Below are 24790 nucleotides of genomic sequence, written 5' to 3' on the forward strand. Positions count from 1 at the left end.
CGAAACAAAACCCCAAAAACCTCAAAACATTTCTTGTGACTATGGAACTTGGACATAAACTGAGCTTTTCTGAATGGAGATTTGCATGAAGAAGTTTATGTAAATCAGCCCATTGGTTTTGTGATGCATGGTTATGAAAACACACTATGCAAGCTTCGAAAAGCACTTTATGGTCTCAGCTTGGTATGAGAAGATACATACTTATTTGACCACGCAAGGTTTTCGCAATAGCCCAACAGAGAGCACCCTCTATGTGAAAGAGGATCATGGCACTTTGATTATGCTCATTCTTTATGTGAATGACATGTTGCTAACTAGGAATGATATGGAGAAAATTTCAGCATTCAAAGCTGAATTGCAAACGTCATTTGAGATGACAGATTTGGGATTGTTGCATTATTATTTGGGCATACAATTTGTGCAGATAGATGATGGGATTTATGTACAGCAATCAAAGTATATTCAAAAGTTGTTGCACAAATTTGGGTTTCAAGATTGTAAGCCAATCTCTACTCCTATGGAGCCAGGGCTAAAATTGAGCATGTATGATGTTGGAGAGCCTTTTGATATGAGTGTTTACAGCCAAGCAGTGGGCTGCCTCATATACTTATGACACGCTCGGATATTCAGTTTGGGGTTTCGTAGTGTAGTAAATTTATGCACAAACCAGGTACAAAGCATTTGCAAGCAGTGAAGCGGATCTTCCGCTATCTTCAGGGCTCCCTAGATCTGGCTTTGGTATATCCTAGGGGGGATAACTTGCAGTTACATGCTTATAGTGATTCCGACTGGGCTTGTGACTATGATACACAACAATCCACCAGTGGGAATTGTTTCTTTTTGGGGCATTCATGCATATCATGGTTGCGCAAAAAGAAGCCCACTATTGCCACATCTACTTGTGAGACTGAGTACAGGGCAGCCTTTACAGCCACATTAAATTGTGTATGGCTGAGGAGATTGATGGCTGATTTTCGTGAGTGTTAGCAGACACCCACCACCATACTCACTGATAGTTAAGAGTGCTATAGCCGTGGTACGAAACCCAGTGTTTCATGCACGTACCAAGCACATGTAAGAGAGGATTCATGCAAGGGAGATCTCATTATCTTACTGCTCTACACAGGACAATGTTGCAGTTCTATTCACAAAGATGTTGCCTCGAGAGAAGTTTGAAGCTTTCCGCAAAGCTTTAGGCTTAACCCTCCTTCAGAGAGTGATTTGCTGTTGATCTTGTATAGGTTCATATTGTCACTATAGGGGGGATTTATTGGCATATATGCTATGAGTAGTGCCACATGTGAACATGGGCTAACCAAGTGCACTTTTCTCCCTTTGGGTTTTTCCCCTTGGATATTTGGTGTGAAAGGACAACATCACTTTTATTGTATTTTGATATCATGGAGTTGACTCCCAAGCTCCACACATTCCAAGCAACCCATTTTTGTGTGAGCATCAATCGCCATCTACTTGTGCTTGCTGCTATTGATTGTCTGTGTGCTTTTGCCTATGTTGAACCCTAACCCTAAGAATAGCATTCTCTTCTCCTAGAGCGGCTTGCCAGAGGAGAAGTGCAATCTCCCCTTTGTTCATCTTGGCTTGCATGTCCTTTTGGGGATGGATTTGTACTTTTAGCCATTTTGACTAAGTTCTAACTAATAGAAGGATCTTTTTCTCGGAAAAACAAAACACTATAAGAGTGTGTACCAAGCAGTTATTTCTAACTCCCTAACACATTTACCACTACTAAATGCGTATCTCTCTCACAAATACCGCTTGTAGTGCTAATGTGGATGTACAGAGAGTATATCAATCTCCAAAAGGAAGTAAGCCTAAAGCTTTGCGGAAAGCTTCAAACTTTCCTCGGGAAGCATCTTTGTGACACGTCCTACGATGGACAACAAATAAGGCTGACGTCCCCTGCATGTAGCCACTCTCCCACATAAAGATAGTAAACCTCAATATGCTTTGTCTGTGAGTATAGGTGTAGTGCCTTGTTGCTTGGCATACAAGTCTGCCAGCAACCTTTTCTACGACACACTCAATTGTGGCTGCGAAGACTACTCTGTACTTAGCTTCATAAGATGATGTTTCTAGAGTAGGCTGCTTTTTGCTAAGCCATGAAATGGAAGAATTGCCCAACAAAAAGTAATTACCAATAGTTGATCGTCTAGTATCAAAGTTGAAAGAGTGCATAGAGCTGAAGCAAAAGAGCACTAGAGTGTGCTGAATAGAGAGTGCAAGAGAGAGAGAGATATGGAGCAACTATGCTGAATATACTGAAGCAATACAGTCCCAAGCAAGAGACACAAGTAGTCTCATAAGTGAGGGAGCAAAAGATATACAAGACAAGATGAAAAATTGAGAGGCCAGCCCACCTATTTATAGGTGGGGAGAGCTGGCCGACTGGGAAAAAACCATAGAGGCTGGGGAAAATTCCAAATAAATATGTAAAATAGGGGTGGCCAGCCCACAATCAAGGGCCATGCAAAAGGGACCAAAAGGACACGAGAAATGGGCAGAAACTGGGGATGAATGTGCTAACACCCCCTCTCAGCACCAAATGTTGAACAAACTTCGAGAAGTCGAAGATGAGGAGCCAAGGAAGCCTGAGAAACCGGCTTGGCGAACAAATCTGCAGCATTCTCCGCTGAAGGACAATACTCCAAACATAAATCTCTAGCAAGAACCCGTTCACGAACATAGTGATACTGTATCTCAATGTGTTTCGTACGAGCATGAAACACAGGGTTCTTGGCGATGGCGATGCAACTGTGATTGTCACACCAAAGAAGAGTAGATCCGGCAGGAGGACAGCCAAGCTCCTCTAATAATCTCCGCAACCAAATCGCCTCACATGCAGCATAACAAACCGCACGATACTCTGCCTCTGTAGAGGAAAGCGCCACAGTAGGTTGCTTTTTACTGCTCCATGAAATGGCTCTAGACCGGAGTGTAAAAACACAACGAGTGGTCGAATGCCAAGTATCTGGATCTCCGGCTCAATCTGAATCAGACCATCCAACAAGAGTGCATCCTTGGCCATAGAAGATGCCAAAGTCCAGAGTGCTACGCAAGTACCGAAGAACTCTGAGAGTACACTGCCAATGCTGATGACGGGGTTTGGATGAGAAAGAACTCAATAAACTGACTGCGAAACATATGTCCAATTGGGAGTTGGTCAACCAAACTAAACAAATGACGAGAACCCGATATTGGCCCTGATCAATCCCTGGAGAAGCATCAAGTAGAGAGAGCTTCTCACTAGTATCCATAGGAGAAGATACTGGTCTGCATCTAGTCATCTGAAATCTGTCAAGAATCTCCCGTGTGTACTTCTGCTGAGAGAAGAAAATGCCCTTCGAGGTCTGCCAAATCTCAAAGCCAAGAAAATAATGCAGAAGGCCAAGATCCGTCATCTCAAACTCTGTCTCCAAAGCATCCATGACTGAACGGATCCTCATAGAATAAGAACTTGTAAAGATGAGGTCATCAACATAGACCACAATGATAATAATCAACCCCCTCTCAAGGAGGATAAAGGTTCGAATCTGCATGAGAAAGGCGCAGGCGGAGCTTCTGAAAGAACTCATCAATCCGTTGGTACCAAGCCCGCGAAGCCTGCTTCAGACCATGTAAAGCCTTCTTCAGCCAGTACACCTGATCCTATTTGCCTGGAACAACAAATCCCGGTGGCTGATCAACATAAACCTCCTCTGTAAGATGAGGAGGCAGCTACTTGGGAATGCTGTAGTGCAATTTCCAAGAGGTTTCCCCAGTTTGTTTTCGAGGATAAAAACTCTTCTTAAGGGGGAGGTAATGTCACGTAGGCTGTAACGCATGTGACCGACGGCAGACCGGATGGCCAGACGGGGCATTAGCATCAACGCCTCGGCCGGAGCGCCGAGGACGTGGCCATCCAGGGTTCGGTGGGAGAGAACGCCCATGCGGAGTCATGGGCGGCCAGGCTAGTGTGGACGGCAGGCCACACACTATATAGCCTGGGGGATGAGGGGCAATCCTCATTCTTCCTCTATGGCTGGGTGGTGAGCATAGTTGCCACACGTTTTTTGAAACGCGTTTTTGAAACGTGTTTGAAACGTTTCAAAAACGTTTCAAACAAATTTCCAAAAGTTTTTTAAAAGTTTTTTTCAAATTTTTTTTCAGGTGTTTTTTCCAGGTTTTTTTTAGGGGGGTGTCCATAAATTTATGTTTGGTACAGTTTAATGCTAAAATCTACATTCAACTTTCATATACATGAATCATGATACATCATGAATGATGAATCCATGATTCAAATTTCATACTGAATCCTGATTCTTAATACATCATACATGATTACAATTTACATCATACAATGATCATACATGTAACATGAATCATGATACATCATACATGATACATGGCAGTCTTCAGGAATCAGGAATTAGATCATAGATGGCAAAAACCCATATAATTATTAATAGCATAACCAGTTTGAAGTTACAAGTTACAACTTACAACATACTAAGCAACATACTAAGCACTAGTGAATAGTGTCAAATGATAAATCTGAAATCTGAAATACAGATGTCTGTACCGAAAGACCAAATACAAAAACTCTGAAAAAACAAATGGTCTCCAATGTCTGGAGTCTGGACTCTCAACTCTAGACTCAAGTGTCAAGAGTCAAGAGTCACTAGTAGTAACTAGTAACTACTCAGCATCATCCTCCTCTGAGGAATGTGAGTCTGTGTCGTAAGAAGATGAAGCCTCAGCCTCAGCCTCAGCACTCGTAGATGCATGATCTGCTGATGTCGGTGCCCGTGATCGTGTCATAGTAGCTGGTGCCATCATCTCCTCGTATAGCATGGCATAGATGTCGCGCTCCTCAGCAGGGATCTCTGGTACGTCCTTCACTTTCTCTATGTCGATCTTGTCGACATTCACTTGGCGCGGCTCAATGGGATTGCCTTGCTGCTCAATTAAACGGAGGTTGCAATGACAATACACCAACCGTTCTAATTGAGCAGTGGACAATTTGTTCCTCTTCTTTGTATGGAAGAGGGCCCATGTGCTCCAGTTTCTCTCACATGGACCAGAGCTGCAATCCTGTGAGAGGACTCGTAATGCAAGGCGTTTCTGTCAAAAGATAACAGAAAACTTTATAAATAATAAGAAGAAACAACTTATATAAGTTGTAAGTACTAAGTTGTTACTTCAAAGTGCAAACTTATTACATGTAAGTTGTAACTTGTCAGTGGGCACTTACCAGAACTGGAGTACCGATGCCATATTTCTCCCACCAAGAGACTGGCTGAAGCTGAGTCTCTCTCAAAACTGCAGTGGCTCTCCCAAAGGCATGACTCCCATTCCGAAATACTAGGAGCTCATCCTCTAACTTCCTGAGGAGCTGAACATCACCTCCAGTCCAGGTCTGGATGTAAGACTGCCATCCCTCTTCTAGCTCCTCATTGTTGAACTGCTCCTCATTCCGCCATAGTGGGTGTAGTATATGGGCAACCGCATGGATTGGCCTATGAAACCAATCCCATCTACGGTTCCACACCTCCCTGATGTCCTGGATCCTGTTCAACGACACTTGGAAGCATGGAATTAATATCAATGTATAATGTGGCCACTGGCAACTAAAAGAACAACAATGACATACAATGATACATACCTCTCAGCTGATAGTATAGTGCATCGATCTAGGGCCTCTCCAATGCGGTCCATGAACTCATATAAGAGTCCAAGGGTGCTGCCCTCCATGTCCGTAATGCGAAGCACACTATATATAGGCTGAGTGGCCGTGACAAGTGCAAGGGCCTCAGCCCACCAAGTGTCTCGCATTACCGCGCGCACAAATGCTACTGCCTTGGGATGCTCTCTATCATCCCATGCCATCCACTCCTGAGAGACAACAGTGCGGAGTAAACCTGTACGGACCCGCACAAGCCTCTCAACCACAATGAGCATGTAAGCAAACCTGGTGTTTGAGGGCTTCAACAACTCCAAATCACTGTGTGCACGAAACATAGCTAAAACCTTTGGCCTCTTGGTGACAAACTTCACCATGCTCCGAGAAGTACTAAAGAGGTCGGCAATCCACCCAATTTTGGCCACATCCTCTATCAAGAGGTCCAAGCTGTGTGATGCACATGGAGTCCACACTATCTTTGGAAACTCATCCTCTAACATCCTGCCCATAGATACACAATTTGACCCATTATCTGTAACTACCTGCACTATGTTCTCTGGGCCAATCTCTAGCACTGCCTCACGCAAATGTCTCCATATGAATGCTCCAGTAACAACTGTACCTGGAACCGAGGCATCAATGGCACGCAAAAACATTGTGCCCTTACAACAGGACACCAAAATGTTATATACATTTCTCTTTCTCATGTCTGTCCAGCCATCACAAAGCAATGTGCATCCATATTTCTGCCAGGTTGCCTTCAAAGGCTCCATCTCAAGCTCCACTGCCTTCTTCTCCTTCCTTAAGTGGGTTTTGCGAAGGGACTCATAAGATGGACCCTCCCACTCATACCCAATGCGGCTGATAGCTTTAATGGCCTTCTTCCAACGAGGAGTACGCACGACGTGAAATGACAAAGCGCATTGTATAAACAACTTTGTCAATTCACGTGTGGCCTCCTTGACAGCTTGCTTTTGTATGCCTGCTTTAATGCCTGCCCTCTTTAGAGAAGGCACGGTGGGCAATGAAGATCTGTGGGCTACAGGAATGGAGCTAGACCCACCTGCTTGACTCTGCAAATCATCCTCTGTCCTAGCTCTTTTGGACACATCACCTACAGAATCTGTATCCTGTACATCATCATCAATAGGCTGAATTCCCTTTGCTGCTTCATGTTCTCTCTTCCATTGCTGAAGAGACGCTACAACCTCTCTTGGTACTTGACTGCAAGGGCCAATGCCTTCCCCTCTTACTCCTGTAAAATGGGCCTTTACCCTAATAATAGACCCACCTGACACTTTGGCACAAAAATTGCATTTCCACCTTTCTGTGCCTGAACCCCCATATCTGCTCACAGGAGTTACGTGGTTCCACATGGCATCCTTAGCCCGAGGCATGATGAATGAATGAAGAAATTTGGGCAACCTGGCAAGAAATGCCCAAATTTCAAATCTGAAATTTGGTCCAAAATCAGAAAAAATCAGCATTTAGGGTTATTAAAAACCTGAGAAGCAGGGTGCGTAGGGGCCGGAGGAGTAGGCTTGGTGCGTAGGCAAGGTGTGCATGCACCAATGTAGGCAACCTGGCAAAAAATGCCCAAATTTCAAATCTGAAATTTGGTCCAAAATCAGAAAAAATCAGGATTTAGGGTTAGTACAAACCTGTTACCTACGGTGCGTAGGGGCCGGGGGAGAAGGACTGGTGCGTAGGTAGGGGTGCAAGCAAACCTGGAAGACTTCAAAGGCTGGAAACGTCTCTTTCAAGCGTCACTTTCAAAACTGAAATGCCAGGAGATACTGCATCGTACGTTTTCTATGATAAAAAAAAACTGGCCCAGCAAAAAAACGCGTTTCAAACGTTTGAAACGTTTGCACGTTTCAAACGAGTAGCCTAAAGTTTGAAACGCGTTTTTTTGCAACTATGGTGGTGAGCCAGAGGCCGTCCCCTCTTGTGGTAACGCCCGTAGTGGTGTTACGATAATCTAACAGCGCTTTGAGGAGCGGGCTAGCACCTCTGGTGGCCCTGATGGAGCTTTGGCAGCGCGAGATAAAGGGAAGAATCAACAAAAGAAAGGGAAAGGGGGTTCTGAATGTCATTATTGTGGCAAGAAGGGTCATAAATCGCCCCAATGTCACAAGAAGAAGCGGGATGAAGCAGCAAAGAACTCTTCCTCTACAGCAGTGTCTCAGACCACTAGGCACCAAAATCCAAGTGCCATTCCGTTCAATAGCATCTAGCTTTGCCTGCATAGCATGACGCGAAGGCTCATGTGAAAGAGCCTCGTCCACAGAAGTGGGTTCAGAAGGACCATTAATGATAGAGGACATAAGAGCATAGTTAACAAACATGTTGCCCTCATGAATTTGTTTCCCTGTAACTTTGGAAGAACGCCGGAGGGAACCAGGCGGAGGAGCATAAGAAAGCTTACGTAACCTAGAATCATGAACTGTCTGATAGTACCATCCAGGCACTGATTTGCTCGAACTCGCTGGAGGAGGAGCAGAGTCATCATCATCTGACTGTGAATCCACGGCTGGAGGTGTAACAGAAGCAGAGGGAGGAGGAGGCGGCGGAGGTGCAGGAAGAAGAAGCTCACCACCCCCCTCTGAAGATGTAGGAGACTTGTCAAACACCACTTCACGGCTCACAACAACTTTGCCGGCCTAAGGATCATATAGACGATATGCCTTTGACACTGTTGTATCCGAGAAAAGCCATGCGCTGAGACTTCGAGTCCAACTTGGAGCGATGCTCCTTAGGCACATGATAACATACGCCGAACAACCAAATATCCGGAAATGAACAACGGAGGGCTTCTCACCATGGAAAGCCTCATATGGAGTTTTATTTGGAAGAGCAGTGGTAGGAGACCTGTTCTGAATGTAGACAGCAGTGGAAGTCGCCTCAGCCGAGAAACGTCGAGGTAATGAAAAATGCTCAAGCATAGCAGATGAGTATCTGCTAATAGAAGAAGCGTAAGGTGATTGGTGTGCGCTGGATCTTCAAATCGAAGTTCCCAGCTAATGGCAACTTGGACAAGCACAAGGCGAGGTTGGTTGCCAAGGGTTATGCTTAGTGCCCTGGAGTCGACTTCGATGAGACCTTCGCTCCTACGGCCCGGATGACTACCATTCGCACCGTTCTTACTCTTGCAGGACATCATAGATGGCATGTTTTCCAGATGGACGTTAAGTCGGCTTTCTTGAATGGGGAGAAACTGAATTAGGGTTAGAGTTCATTCATGGGAGACATACACAGAGAAGCAAGGGAGAGAGAGAGAGAGAGAGAGTTGTGGGGATAAGTCAACTCATCAAGTATGAGTGTGTGACTCCCCTATCACACATGTATATTGCACTAGTACACATAGTGCACTTAGTACATTAAAAGTACTAAGTGTACTATGTACTATAACTTATGGGCTTGTACACACTATAAGGGTGGGCATAACGCCTTTACCCCAACAACCTCCCACTTAAAGGCAAAGTGCCCTTAAGTAAAGGAAAAGAAAAAATCAGCATGTACATGATAATATACAAGGCCATATCAAGGCTGAAAATGGCCTCATCCAATGCCCATCAAGTGTCTGCAATGAGCAAACCGCTCCGGAGGCAAACTCTTTGTCAACAGATCAGCCGGGTTGTCATCCGTATGAATCTTAACAAGCTGAATTTGCTTGTTCTCTATCACCTCTCTGATGAAGTGATACTTCACATCCACATGCTTCGTCTTTGCATGAAAGACAGGGTTCTTTGCCAACTGGATGGCACTCTGACTGTCACAATGCAACAATGGAATATCCCCTGTATAGCCCAAATCAACCACTAACCGAGATAGCCATAATGCCTCCTTGCAAGCCTCTGTGGCTGCAATATACTCGGCCTCTGTAGTAGATAAGGCAGTGCACTTCTGCATCCTGGATATCCATGACACAGCACCTCCTGTGAATGTAAATACATAACCGGTAGTAGACTTCCGGTTATCTGGATGACCGGCATAATCCGAATCCGTGTAACCATGCACTAATGCATCCTGTTTGCCAAAGCAAATGCACATATCCTGTGTGCCCTTCAGGTATCTCATGACACCTTTCACTGCTTCCCAATGCTTCTTGCCAGGGTTGGCCATGTATCTAGAAACCACTCCCACTGCAAATGCAATGTCCGGCCTAGTAGCAACCATGGCATACATGAGACTGCCACAAGCTGAAGCATACGGAATCTTGGCCATATCAGCCCTGTCTCTATCTGACTGTGGGCTGTCCATAGCACTGAGTTTCACATATGGAGGCAAAGGAGTACTAGTCTTCTTCCCCCCGTCCATATTGAACCTCTGCAAGACTTTGCCAATGTATTCCTTTTTGAGACAAATACAACACATGCTGATTTCTGTCCCGAAGTATCCGCATATCCAAGATGTGATTAGCATCACCCAAATCCTTCATATCAAAGGTTTGATGCAGCCTCTGCTTCAAGGCATCCATCTCTTTACGAGATTTCCCGGCAATCAACATATCATCAACATACAAGATGAGGATCAATAGACTGCCATCCAAAGCTTTCTTGGTGTACAAGCAGTGATCTATGTCACTTCTCCTGAATTTCTGAGATTTCATGAATGTATCAAATTTGTGATACCATTCCCTTGGTGCCTGTTTGAGCCCATAAAGACTCTTTTTCAGCTTGCATACAAGCTTCTCCTTTCCACTCACTGCATAACCCTCTGGCTGCTGCATATATATCTCCTCATGGAGATCACCGTGAAGAAAAGCAGTCTTCACATCCATCTGAATCAAGTCCAGATCATCATGCGCAACCAAAGCCAACACAGCTCTAAGTGTGGTCATTTTGACCACTGGAGAGAAGATCTCATCAAAGTCCACACCATATTCTTGCTTGAAGCCCTTAGCCACTAACCTGGCTTTATATCTTGGCTTTGCATCAGATGCAACTTTGAGCCTGTATACCCACTTGCATGGCAAAACCTTCTTGCTTGCAGGCAAATGCACCAACTTCCAAGTTCCATTTTTATGCAGAGAATCCATCTCTGACTTCATGGCACGCTCCCATAGAGCTTTGTCTGCCCTCTGTAAAGCCTCCTTATAACATGAGGGCTCCCCACAGTCAGTAAGCATCAAATAGTCAACCCCTGGAACAAACCTGTCAGGGGCTCTGGAGGGTCTTGTGGACCTCCGTACCCAATGACCATCATTTGCAGGTTGCTGTCCAGCCTGCATATCACCCATTGGTGGCTCCTGTTCCATGCCATAAGGCTGAAATATCATGCCCGGTATCTCCTCCAACTGTGGTATATCCATAGGGATATCTTCTGCCATCTCTGGCTGTCCATTTGGACCATTTTCAACACCATTTAAGGGCTGGTTTTCCTGCTGTAATGGCTGATTTACAGCCCTTTGTTGTTGTCCATGATGTTCATCATCATCAAAGATGACTCTGCCAGGCTCCTGCTGTCTTGCAGGCTCCTTATACATGCATGTTTCATCAAAAATGACATCATTGCTGCGTATGATCTTTCTATTCATGGGATCCCAAAGTCTATACCCCATTTCACCTCTGTCACCATATCCTAGGAATATGCATTTGTGAGACTTAGGATCAAGTTTGGTGCGCATTTCCCTGCGTATGTGCACGTACGCAACGCAACCAAACACTCTCAAGTGCTTGTATGACGGAGGCTTCCCTGTCCATACTTCTTCTGGCACTTTCCCACCAAGCCTCGTGTTAGGTGACCTGCTTATAAGGTGAACGGCTGTCATAACAGCTTCAGCCCAAAAACCATGAGGTAATGCAGCATGTGACAACATAGAACGGACCTTCTCCTGTATGGTCCTGTTCATCCTCTCTGCTGTCCCGTTTTGTGGAGGATCATAAGGAGTAGAGAGCTCCCTCTTGATGCCTTTAGCATCACAAAAGTCCTGAAACTGTTTGGACATATATTCTCCACCATTGTCGGAACGCAAAGCCTTCAGTGTTTTGCCAGTTTGATTCTCAACAAGAGCAACAAACTTCTCAAACACTGAGAATGTATCACTCTTCAAACGAAGAGGATAAACCCACACCTTGTGTGTGGCATCATCAATAAAAGACACAAAATATTTTGCCCCTCCCAAAGAAAGCTGAGGCATCTCACATACATCTGTATGCACAAGCTCTAACTGAGCATCTTTCTGTCCAAGAGCTTTCTTGTGGGGGCACTGTAGTTGCCTACCATATATACAATGCTCACAAAATTGAAAACTTGAAAACTTTAGAGAAGGCAAGTAACCCAAACGAGACAATTGCTCCATTCCCTTGACACTCATGTGTCCCAACCGGCTATGCCACATAGAGATTTCCGGCAGCTCGGTTGCATTTACATTAGCATGGTGACAAACACCTGCATGCATAAAGTAAAGAGTGTCCACCTTAGAGCCTCTGGCAACAACCAGTGAGCCCTTACTAATTTTCCACTTTCCACTACCAAATGTGGTAACATAATCAGCATCATCAAGCTGTCCAGTAGAAAGCAGATTCTTCTTGATCTCAGGCACATGCCTGACATCATGGAGCATAAGCTGTGAGCCATCTGAAAATACAAGCCTCACATCACCTCTGCCAAGAATCTTGCATGCATGGTTATCACCCAAATAAACCACTCCTTCATTGCCAGCAGTATACCTGACAAACAAGTCTCTGCAACCTGTGACATGAAAGGAGGCACCTGAATCAATGATCCATGAGTGCATACCATGACCACCTGTAAGAAGTGAATGGGCATCAAGTGAAGACATAAAGAGGACCTCATCCTCACTGCCACTTGCATGTGACACATTGATTTCTTCAATCTTGACTCCACTTTTGCCCTTCGGCTTTACATCTTTGGCTTCATCCTTGTCTTTGTCTTTGCCTTTTCCCTTTTCTTTTTGATCATTTTTCCATTTGTAGCATTGCTTTTTAATGTGTCCCTTCTTGCCACAATAATGGCATTCCAAATCCTTTTTGGAGCGAGACTTGCTCCTTCCCCTTTCTTGGCTTTTCCCCCTTTGCTGGGATCTCCCACGTGCATTCATTGCATTGGACTTTCCAACAGAGTTGTTTTTCCTGTTCATCTCTTCTTGAAGAAGAGCACCCTCAACATCTGCATATGACAGCATAGCATGCGAATTGCTAGTGGCTGTCCTGAATGTGTCCCAACTCTCTGGCAAAGTGCATAAGAGAAAAGTGGCTTTGAACTCATCGTCCATCGCCAACTTTTGATTAATGACCTGGCTGACAATACCATTAAACTCATTTAGATGGGCTGTCATAGACGCCCCTTCCGTCATTTGAAGGCCTATGAGTTTCTTCAACCAATACACTTTGCTTGAGGCACTTTGTTGGGCATACAAGTCCTGCAATCTCTGCCACATTCCCCAAGCTGTCTTCTCTTCACGAATGCTGAAAAGTAATGAGTCTGACACAGACAACATGATAGTAGATCTTGCCAGCTCATCCATATCTTCCCACTCTTCAGCAGTAAGAGAAGCGGGCATCACACCCCTTTCTTTGATAGGCTTGTGCTGCTTTTTCTGGAGCAACACATTGTAGCACTGGGTTTGCCAAATATCATAGTTATGCGAGCCTTCAAGCTTCTTGATGTGAAGCAATGAAGAGCTCTCACCTGTGGTTGCCATAGCAAAATGCAACCTGTCAATGCCTGACTCCCTGCAAAATGTGCAAACACTGCACCAAAAGCACACAAAGTGCTCACAGTTTTTCTCCCAAAGTTTATCTCCCACTGCGGAAGCACAAATGCAACTTTTCTCCCACTTTTTGTGATGAAATCACCAAAATCTGGTTGCTGCAAATTTTGGACAGCACCTTAAATGTGCTCTTTTGCCCTTCCAAAGTACTGTACAACAGTACCAAGTGCTCACCAATGATGTACCAAACCTGTACCGACAAGTTCAGCAGCTGAAATTGAACCTTTTGGTCACTCAAAACAGTGTACAACCATGCAAAAACATGCACAAAGCTGTGCCAAATCTGTACCAGCAAGTACAATAGCAATAAATGCTCTCCTGGCTGTCCAAATGAGTGAAAATCAGACTTTTACAGTCCCGTACACTGCATACAACAGTCCCGAACAGAAATTGGGCAAAAGCCCCTTGACTGCAAGCTGATTTCCGAGGATTCAAGGCATAAAGGTCTCGCCTGCTGCTTTGCCAAGCTCAACAAGCATACAAACTTGAAAAGCCCCTTGATTTAAGATCAATTTCTGATCATACATGGTACATTGGCGCACATGAAGGCATCCAGAGTGTTCACGATGCTTCCCCCTGGCCACATATACATCAAATACATGAAAGCCTCTTGATTTACAGTCACATTGAGTGCTTGTAAGGCATCAACACATTATCCACAGCATCAAATGCGATTGCCTGCATGCAAATCAACCAAATCGGCACAAAAGCCCCTTGATTTGCACTGCAATTTGCTACAATTTGCTGCAATTTTGCCCAAATGTGCGATTTTTCACATCATACAGCATGTATGAGTGCTTAATTGCACAATTACATCAAAAGCCCCAAATTTCGACATTCAATTTCCTGCAAATTGATCCTGATTTGACCAATTTCCTGCAAATTGATCCTGATTGTGACCAATGTCACCCAATTTTGCCAATTTTGCTCAAAAATTGAGCAATTCGGCGCCTGTATCTGCTCAATTAATGATTGCACCTGCTCAATTGCAAATCCCAAAAAAAAATTGAGGCAAATACCTTGTAATTTCTGAATTTTGTTGCAGGAAAGGGGGGTGTGCTAAAATTGGTGCTGCTCTGCAGAAATCTTGATGTTAATGCAGATGCAGTTGCTGCTGCAGTTGTACGATGTACGGATGGCTGGGCTCATGTGGAAGCTTCCCTGTTCCCTACGGCTGCACAGAGATTCGAAGGGCACCGACTAAGGCTTCATAAGGCGAAGAATGCAAAAGGTACGGGCTTTGCTTCGCCGTGCGCCTTCTACACGCCTGAAGTCGACTAAAATCGTGTAGCGCTGGGCGTGAAGCGCAAGCGCAATAAAGCTCTTGGGTACGGGCACAGAAGCACGCTGACGATGGTCTCACAGGCTACAGTCGGTAGAAAGCGGCAACATTAGTCGGGCTACTAACGGGCACAGAAGCACGCTGACGATGGTCTCACAGGCTACAGTCGGTAGAAAGCGGCAACATTAGTCGGGCTACTAACGGGCTGAGGATTGGTGCGTACAACACCAGTTGATTCGCCTTCGCCCCCTCCACTTGCTACGCGCTTGTATTCGATGGACGTCTTCGCTTAGCGCCTTACGCTACGAATCTAGCGCTACTTCGCTCGTGTGCCTTCGTTCACGCCCACAAAGTTGTGAAGAGAAGAACTACGTGCCTGATTGCTGCCTGTTGCGCTGCCTTGCTGCGCCTGACTGCTTGCTACCATCAAGGAGAAGAGGAAGGGAGGGATCACTAAGGGCTCTGATACCAGTTGATGGGGAGAAAACAGAATTAGGGTTAGAGTTCATTCATGGGAGACATACACAGAGAAGCAAGGGAGAGAGAGAGAGAGAGAGAGTTGTGGGGATAAGTCAACTCATCAAGTATGAGTGTGTGACTCCCCTATCACACATGTATATTGCACTAGTACACATAGTGCACTTAGTACATTAAAAGTACTAAGTGTACTATGTACTATAACTTATGGGCTTGTACACACTATAAGGGTGGGCATAACGCCTTTACCCCAACATGTCTGTCCATTTAACAAGTACCTCCTGGTACACTTTATGTCGGGTTTGTCTGTCACGATACTCTAGAATCTTTTCAGGTTCATGTGGTATCTTTGGTGGCTCTATCAAGTCCACCAAAATCTCTGGAGAAATTGCGTTCTCTAACCCGTGAACTGATTTCTTTAGTTTACTGACATGGAAGACCGGATGGACTTGAGAACTCTCCGGTAACTCAAGTTTATATGCTACGTCCCCAATCTTCTTAAGGATTTTAAAAGGACCACAATATCTTGGAGAAAGTTTATCACACTTTCCCGTTTTCATGGTTTCTGACTGTGCAGGAACCTTAAGGAATACAAAGTCACCTTCTTCAAAGGTCACCTTTCTACGTCCTTTATCCGCATAAGTTTTTGCGCGATCCTGAGCGCTACGAATGCTCTCACGTGCGGCTCTGAGCATATCATTCATATCTTCAAGGAAATCCTTGACAGATTGAATCTTCTCCTTTTCTAGGCCTACAGCCATCGGAGATCTCGGCTGGAATCCATACATTAACATGAATGGTGTAAATCCAGTCGCTGAGTGTTTGGAGCTGTTATAGGCAAACTCCAATAAGGGCAAGTACTCTTCCCAATTAGATTGCTTCTTACTAACATAAGAACGCAACATATCCTCTAGAATTTGGTTAACTCTTTCAGTTTGACCATCAGACTCTGGATGATCTGCCGTACTCATACTCAGAGTAGTATCCAACTTTTTGAAGACTTCTCTCCAAAAATGACTGTTGAACTTTCTATCTCTATCCGACACTATATCTGTGGGCAGGCCATATAGTTTGTAGAGATGTTCAATAAAGAGTTTTGCCCACTCTGGCGTTTTAACAGTTTTCTTCGTGGCGATAAACTTTGCCATTTTAGTTAACCTGTCCACTACTACCCACACTGAGTCATTCCCTCGACTCGTCTTGGGTAAACCGGTAATGAAATCCATGGAAATGCTTTCCCATTTCCCTTGAGGAATCTCTAGCGGATGGAGTAGTCCTCCAACCTTAAGACGTTCGTGTTTATTGACCTGGCACTTATTGCATTTTAGCACATAAGTCTGGACGTCCTTAAACAAACTAGGCCAATAAAACTGTCTTTTTACTAGTGCATAGGTCTTTTGAATCCCGGGATGAACCGCACTTGGACTATCATGACTTTCTTTAAGAATTTGGGCCCGAAAGTCACCAATAATTGGTACACATACTCTACCCTTGTAGAGTAAGTACCCGTCGTCAATGGAGTAATTAGTATATTTCTCCCTCCGATCTTCGCGTAGTCCTTCACATACTGTCGGTAGAACCCCGACATGCCAAGAAAAATCTGCAGTTCCTCGAGATTCTTCGGCGCTGGCCATTTAAGAATAGCCTCTACTTTTTCTGGCTCCATCCGCGTACCATCGGCGGATATAATATGGCCAAGGTAGTGAATTTCTGTCTCAAAAAATTCACATTTTCTCTTCTTCGCAAATAGTTTGTGCTCTCGCAACAACTCGAACACTAGACGCAAATGCTCTATGTGTTCTTTCTGTGTCTTACTGTACACAAGAATATCATCTAGGAAAACTACCACGAATTTTCCCAGATATGGACGTAAAATACTGTCTATCAGCGTCATAAATGTCGCTGGAGCATTGGTTAGCCCAAATGGCATAACCAAAAACTCAAAATGCCCAAAACGGGTCCTAAATGCTGTCTTCGCAACATCTTCTGCTTTAATTCTAACCTGATGATACCCTGATCTCAGGTCTACTTTTGTAAAGTATCTCGATCCATAGAGTTGATCAAACAACTCATCCATGCGTGGCATTGAATACTTGTTCTTAACCGTTATCTGATTAAGAGCCCTATAGTCTATGCACATCCGCATAGATCCGTCTTTCTTCTTTACGAGAAGAATAGGCGATGCCCACGGACTTGAACTAGGCCGAATGAAGCCTTTGTTCAAATATTCCGTCAATTGTTTTTTTACCTCTTGTGTCTCGGAGTGGCTTAATCTATAAGCGGGTTTGCTTATAGGTTTTGATCCTGGCATAACTTCGATGCCATGGTCTACTTCTCTAGATGGTGGTAAACCATACGGCAAATCATCAGGAAAAAACATCCTGAAATTTCTCTAATAAATTCGTTAAAGTATCTACGTACTTCTTCTTTAATGTCTCTTTCACCTTGGATTTTTTCTTGTTTGAATCGCATGCATGCCAAACAGGATTTTCAAACAGTGGGTCTCGTCCAAGGCTATTTTGTTTTCCTTGTTAGTTTCATCTACGGAAATAGAATTTAAAAGAGGGTAACAAGCATATACCTCTGCTATCTGGTCTCTGCGGACCGCTGTGCAGACCGCTGTGCACAGCTCCATGGAGGAAATAAGTGGTGTGGCGGGGACAGTACGGTCGCCCTGCAGGATAATGACTCTACCTCCATGGTCAAAACGTAACGTATTATGTAGGTAATTCCGAGCTAGACTAGGGCCCAAGCCATACAGCCACTCCCTGCCTAGATATACGTCTGCTCTGGCTAAGTGCATGACCTGAAAGTCAAGCGGAGCCTCGTAATCCTGCATAGATAATGGGACCCTCAAGACTACGGTATTCCATACCGTTTTGTCATACCCGTTGGCTAGGCCAACAGTATACTCATGATCGCTCTGGGTCTCAGTCAACCGCAACTTCTTGACTAACGAGTAGTTCAAGAAGTTGTGGCTAGCTCCATCATCGATAAAAACTGTGACTCTACGGCCACCTATGGTGTCATACATGCGCACCATGTCATGCGGACCTACAGGAGGCTGCCACATCGCTGGTGTCACTGAACAAGCGTGATGCTCATCACAATGACACACTGTCACCTCTCTGAACTCTGCGGAACTGAGAGGGAGTCTCTGCACTGTATGCAATTGCCTAGAGGATTTATCATCTCTTTTGGGCTCGTTGCCACTCGTGCTGGCTTTAGGCTTTGGACACTCAGCCTTTGTGTGCCCTACATCATTGCAATTAAAGCAACGATTTTCCTTTCGCGCTTTAATATACTGCTCTTTCTTTTGGATTTCGCTGTCTCTTTTCTTCTTGGATGGTCGCGGTTTTTTAGACCAATGACCACCATGTCCTTCCTGGTCCATCCTATCCCCTTGCTTATCACTGCGGAATCCTTTTCTTTTAAGACCTGACCTCCTCTTCTCACTACCCTCGGCCCTGCTAGAACCACCACGCGCACTACGGCGCTTGATGTCATCAAATATCTGCGCATACTTAATTGCCTCTGCTAAGTCTTTAGGCTGTAAGGGCTCTACGTACTCAAGGTAATCATCTTTGAGGCCTCTTTAAAAGCCTCGCAATGTCTGGAATGCATCGATCCCCTTTAGCTTGAGTACTATCTCCCTATAGTCTGAGATGTATTGAGTCAAGGATTTGTTCTCCATCGAGCACATGTCCCATAACTCCCAGCTTCTCTCCGTCTCATTAACAGGCAAAAACTTTTTTCGAAACATCGTTTCAAACTCTGTCCAAGTGGCAGGACGAGTTGTCAAACTCATCCACCACTTGTACGCTTTGCCGGTTAATGAGAGGCTAGCCTCTACGGGCTGTATCCGGCTAGGCTGCTGTCGCAGCGCGTGCAAATCTGACCACTTCGCTAGAAACATGTTGACCGAGTCCTTGTTTCTCTCCTTCTCCTCGCCACCAAAACTAGGCGGCTTTAAGTCTTTTAATAATGACGAAGCTGTTTCTACGGACGGCCCTGCAGGCGCATCGGCCTGTACTCCTGCAACCACTGGCGAGGCTACGCTCACCAGTGCCGCAGGAGCTCGGCTACCACGAGGAGTCCGAGTACTAGCCGAGGCGGCTGTCAGTGCATCTAACCGTGTGGAGATGCTCTGTAGCATCGTGACTAAGTCAGCCTGGACTTTACCCATATTGTTCAGTTTTGCATTAAGATATTTAAAAAGTCCACTAGAGAGCTCTGTCTCTGTCAGGACGTCAGCAAGGTCCAATAGGTCATAATCGTCGTCGTCATATTCCAAGAGGTCCTCCTCGGTCCCCTCGGCGACGTCGGTGTTCATGTCATCTGGTTCATCGGCCAGAAAGGGGTCATCTGCTATTGTGGCCGCTGCGGGCTCGCTGGGTCCTAAGGCGGGGTCAACAGACGAGGAGGGCGCTGGCGGATCATGCGTGATCGACGAGCGCACTCCGGACCGGACAACGGTCGGGCGTATACGGCCTGACAATTCGGTCGGGGTCAAATCCTCGACCGAGGACAAGAGACCTGAAAACCCTAGAGAAGTAGAAGGCGGTGGAGACACTCTACGCCTAGCAGACATCTTTAATTCTTGCACAAAAGACAATGCGAGAACTCGGAAATTACAAAAAAAAACGCTAATAAAATGAGCAGTGGTGGAGAGAGAATAGGCACCCCCCTTACGGTCGCCTGCGATTGTCATCGACTGCCGATTTGTGTTGCGCTGCGAGCCTCTACAAGCGTCGCTACTCCGCGATGCTCCGATCCGAGAGAGAGGTGCCTGTAACTTTTAAAAAAAATTAATCTCTGCGCGGAATCCGTGCCTGAAACACCTTGGATTATCCCTTGCTGGGATTATCCCTCCACTGCCGGGAGAGAGGTGTTCGTTTGATTTATAAAAAAAACAAAAAAAAACAAAAATTTATTTTTGTCACTGGTGGCGTTCGTTGGATTAAATCACAAATTAACGACCGGCTGGCCGCCGCATGTGGGCTGGCCGCCCGCTGTGGCCAGGCCGGTCGCCCGTCAGGGCTGTGGCCGCCGGCTGTGGCCGCCGCCTGGTCGTGGCTGGCCGCCGGCTGTGGCTGCGCCTGGTTGTGGCTGGCCGTCTGGGCTGGTCTTCGCCCCCACACATAGTGGTCTTCACAGTCGACTTCAGCTTTTACACCAGACGGTTCGGGGCTGGTCTTTGCACCCCCCACACAGTGGACAGCAAAGACAGCAGTTCTGTCTCTTCGTAGTCGATGTCTCTCTCTTCGTGGCTGGCCGTCTGGTTGTGGCTGGCTGGCCGCCTGTAGGCTGGCCACCGATAGCATTAGGCAACCGCTTCTTTTCTTCACAGCCGACCTCACCAGACGCGTAGTTCCAGTCGCCTCTCTCTCTTCACAGCCATTCTCTCTCTACACCAGACGACCTCTCTCTCTACACCAGACGAAAACCTTTTTTTCGCAGACAAGCTTCAAAGCAAAAAAAACAAAAATGCTTACCTGCAGATTATCGCTTTGGTGTGTGCGACGGAGAGAGAGAGAGAGAGAGAGAGAGAGAGAGAGAGAGAGAGAGAGAGAGAATTCTTCCTTCCAGCTATGGCCGCCTTCCTCCACACAGTCGATTGTGGAGATAAGGATAAGAGTTTTTTGAATGGTTGAAAACCATTGAGTGGGCTCCGGTCCCCCGGCCACGCACGGACCCTGACCCAATCGAAACTCACGCTCTGATACCAGTGTTAGATTATTGTAACACCACTACGGGCGTTACCACAAGAGGGGACGGCCTCTGGCTCACCACCCAGCCATAGAGGAAGAATGAGGATTGCCCCTCATCCCCCAGGCTATATAGTGTGTGGCCTGCCGTCCACACTAGCCTGGCCGCCCATGACTCCGCATGGGCGTCCTCTCCCACTGAACCCCGGATGGCCACGTCCTCGGCGCTCTGGCCGAGGCATTGACGCTAAAGCCCCGTCTGGCCATCCGGTCTGCCGTCAATCACAGGCGTTACAGCCTACGTGACAGTTCCATCCTAGTCAATCCCTTTTTGATGGGGGTAACCCTTTGCAACAAGTTGAGCCTTATATCTATCAATACATCCAGCTGAGTTTCTCTTCACTTTTAAACCCACTTTGTGCCAATTTGTGCCAATCATGTTCTTACCATCATGCAAGACCACCAGATCCCATGTGTGATTTTTCAAAAGAGAGTAATACTCTTTCTGCATGGTTGTCATCCACTGCTCATGCTCTTTTGCTCCCTCAAATGAAGCAGGCAAATGCTGTTCAACAGGTGGCTGATTTGATCTCTCATCAATAGCCAAGGGTAATAGTCCATCGAACATGTCCTGTAGGCTTACATTCAAGTGTTTGCTTGCATATGATGAGATGATTGCAGTTCTTATAGACGAAGACAGACCCAAAGAGAAATCTGAGATTTCCTTTGAGTCAAACAGGGCCATGTTCACAAAGGGGAAAAGGAAAAGAACTATCAGATGTGACTTCTGCAAAAAGCTCGGACACACAAAGGAACAATGCTTCAGAAGATGGCCCCATCCTCGGCAGTAGAACATACAACTACTATCATGGATAATCTTTCTCTAAAGGAGGAAGATGTCAAAATGCACAGCGGAAATGAAGACAGCTGCTGTAGAGAGCAATACACAGATGCAAGAGAGAGAAGATAGTGTAACTTTGCTATATATACACCAAGAAATCCCAGAGTGCTCAAATAACAAGTGTGGGGGGCAAGGGGCCATTTTATATGGCCCTAGGCTGCTGGTCGGCTAGCACTAAAACAGCCGACAGCAGCCCCACGACCTGATCCAGCCCACTCGGCCATCATATGGCAGCCGGCCATCAAATCAACAGTCGGCCAGGGCAGAGCAACAGGTCGGGGATGCAAATTCAGTCGGCCAACAAATGGAACAGCCAACAGGTAGCAGACAACCTCCCACACGTAGCAAAAAATGGGAAAAATACAGGGAAGTGAGGAAAAATGGGGAAACACCAAAACTGGGCGGGCACACCCACAACAGAGGCCCTGACATAGTGTACAGACAGGAGATGACTGCTAACACCCCCTCTCAGCTCCTGGATGTGGAACCAACCCCAGTGAGCTGGAGTGCCGCCAGAGCATAGCCTGAGGTAGAGACTTCGTGAAGAGGTCCGCTGCATTGTCCCTTGTTGAACAATAAAGAAGCAAGATATCACCAGCCAAGATCTTCTCACGAACAAAGTGATATTGTATCTCTATGTGCTTGGTCCGGGCATGGAAGACCGGGTTCCGAGCAATAGCGATACAGCTCTGGTTATCACACTGGATGACTGTGGGCTCCTTCTGTGGAAACCCAATCTCGCCAAGCAACCTCCGTAGCCACACAACCTCGCAAGCAGCACCGCAAGTAGCACCACAAGCAGCCCGATACTCTGCCTTTGTTGACGACAAGGCAATAGTTGGCTGCCTCTTGCTGCTCCATGAAACTGCTCCTGAGCCGAGGGAAAAACTGTAGCCTGATGTGGATCTCCTCGTGTCTGGATCTCCTCCCCAATCTGAGTCACTCCAGCCTTGGAGTTGAACTTGTTCCTTTGTGTCACCTCCAGCGGTGTAGAAGAGTCCAAGATCCTTTGTACCCTGTAGATACCACAAGATCCGCAATCTTGCGTCCCAATGAGACTTCAACGGCGTTTGCATGAATGAGCTCAACAGCTCCACTAGAAAGCTCAAGTCCGATCTGGTGTTCAGCAACCACATCAATGAACCAACTAGCTTCCGGTACAAAGAGGCATCAACTGGCTCACAAGGATCATTCACTGTAAGCTTCGTGTTCGGGTCCATCGGCGACGTGATAGGCTTGCAGTTCTCCATCCCAAAGGCCTCAAGCAACTCATGAACATACCGCTGCTGAGAGACAAAAAACCCCCTCTGGGTCTGCCAGATCTCCAATCCCAAGAAGAAGTGGAGTAAGCCTAAATTGGTCATCTCAAACTCCTTTGACAAGGCAACCTTCGTCACTACAATGTGCTCCATATGACTGCTGGTGAGAATGAGGTCATCCACATAAAGGATGATCAACGTGACCATGCCGCGTTCCCAAAAGAGATATAGGTTGGGATCTGCAACCGATCTCTGAAATCTAGTCCGTAGAAAGAAGGAATCAATCTTCGGATTCCAAGCCCTGGGAGCTTGCTTAAGACCATACAAGGCCTTCCACAACCTGTAAACCATCCCCTTTGATCTTGGAACCTCAAAGCCTGGAGGCTGCTCAACATACACCTCCTCCTGCAGGTCACCATTAAGGAACACAGATTTAACATCCATTTGATATTCGGGCCACCGCTGAGAAGAAGCAAGGGCAAGAACGGTCCGAATCGTGGTCATCCTCGCTGTCGGTACAAAGGTATCCTCATAGTCGATGCTAGGCCGTTGAGCATAACCCTTAGCCACAAGTCTGGCTTTGTGTTTGTCCATCGACCCATCCGACGTATACTTGGTCTTAAAGACCCACTTGACACCAATGACAGACCGTTTCGACGGCCTCGGTACCAACTCCCAAGTGTTATTCTTCTCAATGGCATCCAGTTCCACCTGCATAGCTTTCCTCCAAGTATCGTGTGCAAGGGCTTCCTTGAAACGAAGTGGACTCTTTGTCCCGCATGATACGAGACATCAAAGCATAGTTTACCTGTAAAAGCTCCGCTAAAGGACTTTTATCACGAACTCTATGCGATCTTCGGTCCTCTGTGGTCCATTCGGAGGGAAGCTTCGTGACACCTGACTCTCGAAGGGTGTCCAACCACTTGGGTAGTCGAACAGAACGCGGAGCCTCCTGTTGCTACGGGGGCTCATCTCTAGCTGCGGGCTCAACCTCCTCGACGGACTGAGGCTGTCCAGTTGGAACAATCGACTGGGAATCATCATCAGAATCTTCTGGGTCTCCAAGAAGTGGTGGCTCATCAACAGTGGAAACCAGAACATGCTCATCAAAGACCACATCCCTGCTGACAACAACCTTGTTCCTCTCTGGATCATATAACCTGTATCCCTTGGAAAGAGAGTTATATCCCACAAAGACAAGCTTTTGGGACTTTGAGTCGAGCTTTCCCCTCTGCTTCTTTGGAATGTGAACATATGCATCGCTCCCAAACACATGGAAATGGGAGACATCAGGTTTCTTGCCAAAATATGCCTCAAAGGGAGTCGTGTTCGGTACTGAAGTCGTCGGAGAACGGTTGAGGATATGGACAGCTGTAGCCACAGCCTCAACCCATAGTGGACAAGGAAGATCACGATGCCCCAGCATCGTCCTCGCCATCTCCACCACAGTCCTGTTCTTACATTCAACTACTCCTTTCTCTGACGGTGAACCTGTATTGGCCAGCTCTCGCTTGATGCCATGTTCCGCAAAAAATCTCACGAAAGCATTGGAAGAAGATTCTCCTTCTTTCTCAGCCCGAAGAGTCTTCACCTGCAAGCTAGATTCTTTCTCCACCATCACATGCCACTCCTTGAACCGAGCAAAAGCCTGGTCCATCTGTGAAAGGAAATAAACCCATGTGAATCTGGAACAATCATCAACAAGTAGCATAAAGTACAAAGAACCTCCCAAGGATGCTGTCTGC

General features: G+C 46.2%; 2 protein-coding genes across 4 annotated transcripts in view; one reads left to right on the plus strand and one right to left on the minus strand.

Annotated features, from left to right (window-relative positions):
• Positions 1-24790, plus strand: part of LOC147622407 (uncharacterized) — a 70116-nt gene that overhangs the window by 39547 nt on the left and 5779 nt on the right. The gene's annotated exons all lie outside the window — the stretch shown is intronic.
• Positions 4444-7077, minus strand: LOC147622408 (uncharacterized). Its single transcript, XM_086821895.1, has 3 exons — positions 5663-7077; positions 5252-5567; positions 4444-5121 (listed from the first exon to the last, which is right to left on the minus strand). The coding sequence occupies exons 1-3, from the start codon at positions 7075-7077 to the stop codon at positions 4696-4698; spliced, it is 2157 nt and encodes a 718-aa protein (XP_086678021.1). The 3' UTR covers positions 4444-4695.

This window comes from Cibotium barometz, chromosome 28 (assembly GCF_041138505.1).
Source record: "Cibotium barometz isolate CiBa-2024 chromosome 28, ASM4113850v1, whole genome shotgun sequence".
In the NCBI taxonomy this organism is placed as follows: domain Eukaryota; kingdom Viridiplantae; phylum Streptophyta; class Polypodiopsida; order Cyatheales; family Cibotiaceae; genus Cibotium; species Cibotium barometz.

Excerpts from the sequence above, each read along its gene's own strand:
- LOC147622408 (XM_086821895.1), bottom strand. The coding sequence starts at position 7,077 with ATGCCTCGGGCTAAGGATGCCATGTGGAACCACGTAACTCCTGTGAGC. Across the intron at positions 5,568-5,662 it reads ACTATACTATCAGCTGAGAG|GATCCAGGACATCAGGGAGG; the intron begins GTATGTATCATT and ends GTCGTTGAACAG. Across the intron at positions 5,122-5,251 it reads GCATCGGTACTCCAGTTCTG|AAACGCCTTGCATTACGAGT; the intron begins GTAAGTGCCCAC and ends ATCTTTTGACAG.